General features: G+C 72.8%; 1 protein-coding gene across 1 annotated transcript in view; it reads right to left on the minus strand.

The window, feature by feature from the left end:
• NELFA (negative elongation factor complex member A) overlaps positions 1-342 on the minus strand; it is a 16,623-nt gene extending 16,281 nt beyond the window's left edge. Inside the window, exon 1 of the mRNA XM_010850590.1 lies at positions 25-342. Within this exon, the coding sequence (XP_010848892.1) occupies positions 25-234 (210 nt within the window). The 5' untranslated portion in view covers positions 235-342. The remainder of the gene's footprint in view (positions 1-24) is intronic.
• Positions 343-558: the final 216 nt, after the last annotated feature.

Below are 558 nucleotides of genomic sequence, written 5' to 3' on the forward strand. Positions count from 1 at the left end.
CGTCCGCACCGCCGCCCGCCTCACCTCGTCCACCGTGCGGCGCGGGAGGTGCAGCGTCCCGAGCAGCAGCTTGAGCTTCACGGCCGACGAGAGGCCGTGGAAGCAGAGGCGGATGTTGTCGATGACCGCGGCCGTGAGCAGGGACGCGATGCTGGGCGGCGCCCACAGCTCGTCCGTGGCCCCCAGCTTGTTGTGCAGCCACAGGCCCGTGTCGCTCTCCCGCATGGACGCCATCTTGGGGGGGGAAAAGCCGAGCGCCGCCGAGCCGGCATCTTATGAGGACACCTACGCGCCCGCGGCGAGGACCCCCAACATGGCGGCGCCCGCCCGGCGCGCCGTGGTGACGTCACCGGAGGGCGGGGCCTCGGCGAGGCGCGAGGTCCTCATGCCGGCGTCCGTACGGAAACATGGCGGCGCCCGCCCAACGCGCTGCGGTGACGTCACCGGCCTCAGTGAGTAGCTTCGGGGCGGCGCGAGGTCCTCTCGGCGGCGGCCGTAAGGTAACATGGCGGCGCCTGCGGCCGGGCCTCCTGGGTCGCGGAAGATGACGTCATGGGG

This window comes from Bison bison, unplaced genomic scaffold (genome assembly GCF_000754665.1).
Source record: "Bison bison bison isolate TAMUID 2011002044 unplaced genomic scaffold, Bison_UMD1.0 scf7180017851375, whole genome shotgun sequence".
NCBI classification, from domain to species: domain Eukaryota; kingdom Metazoa; phylum Chordata; class Mammalia; order Artiodactyla; family Bovidae; genus Bison; species Bison bison.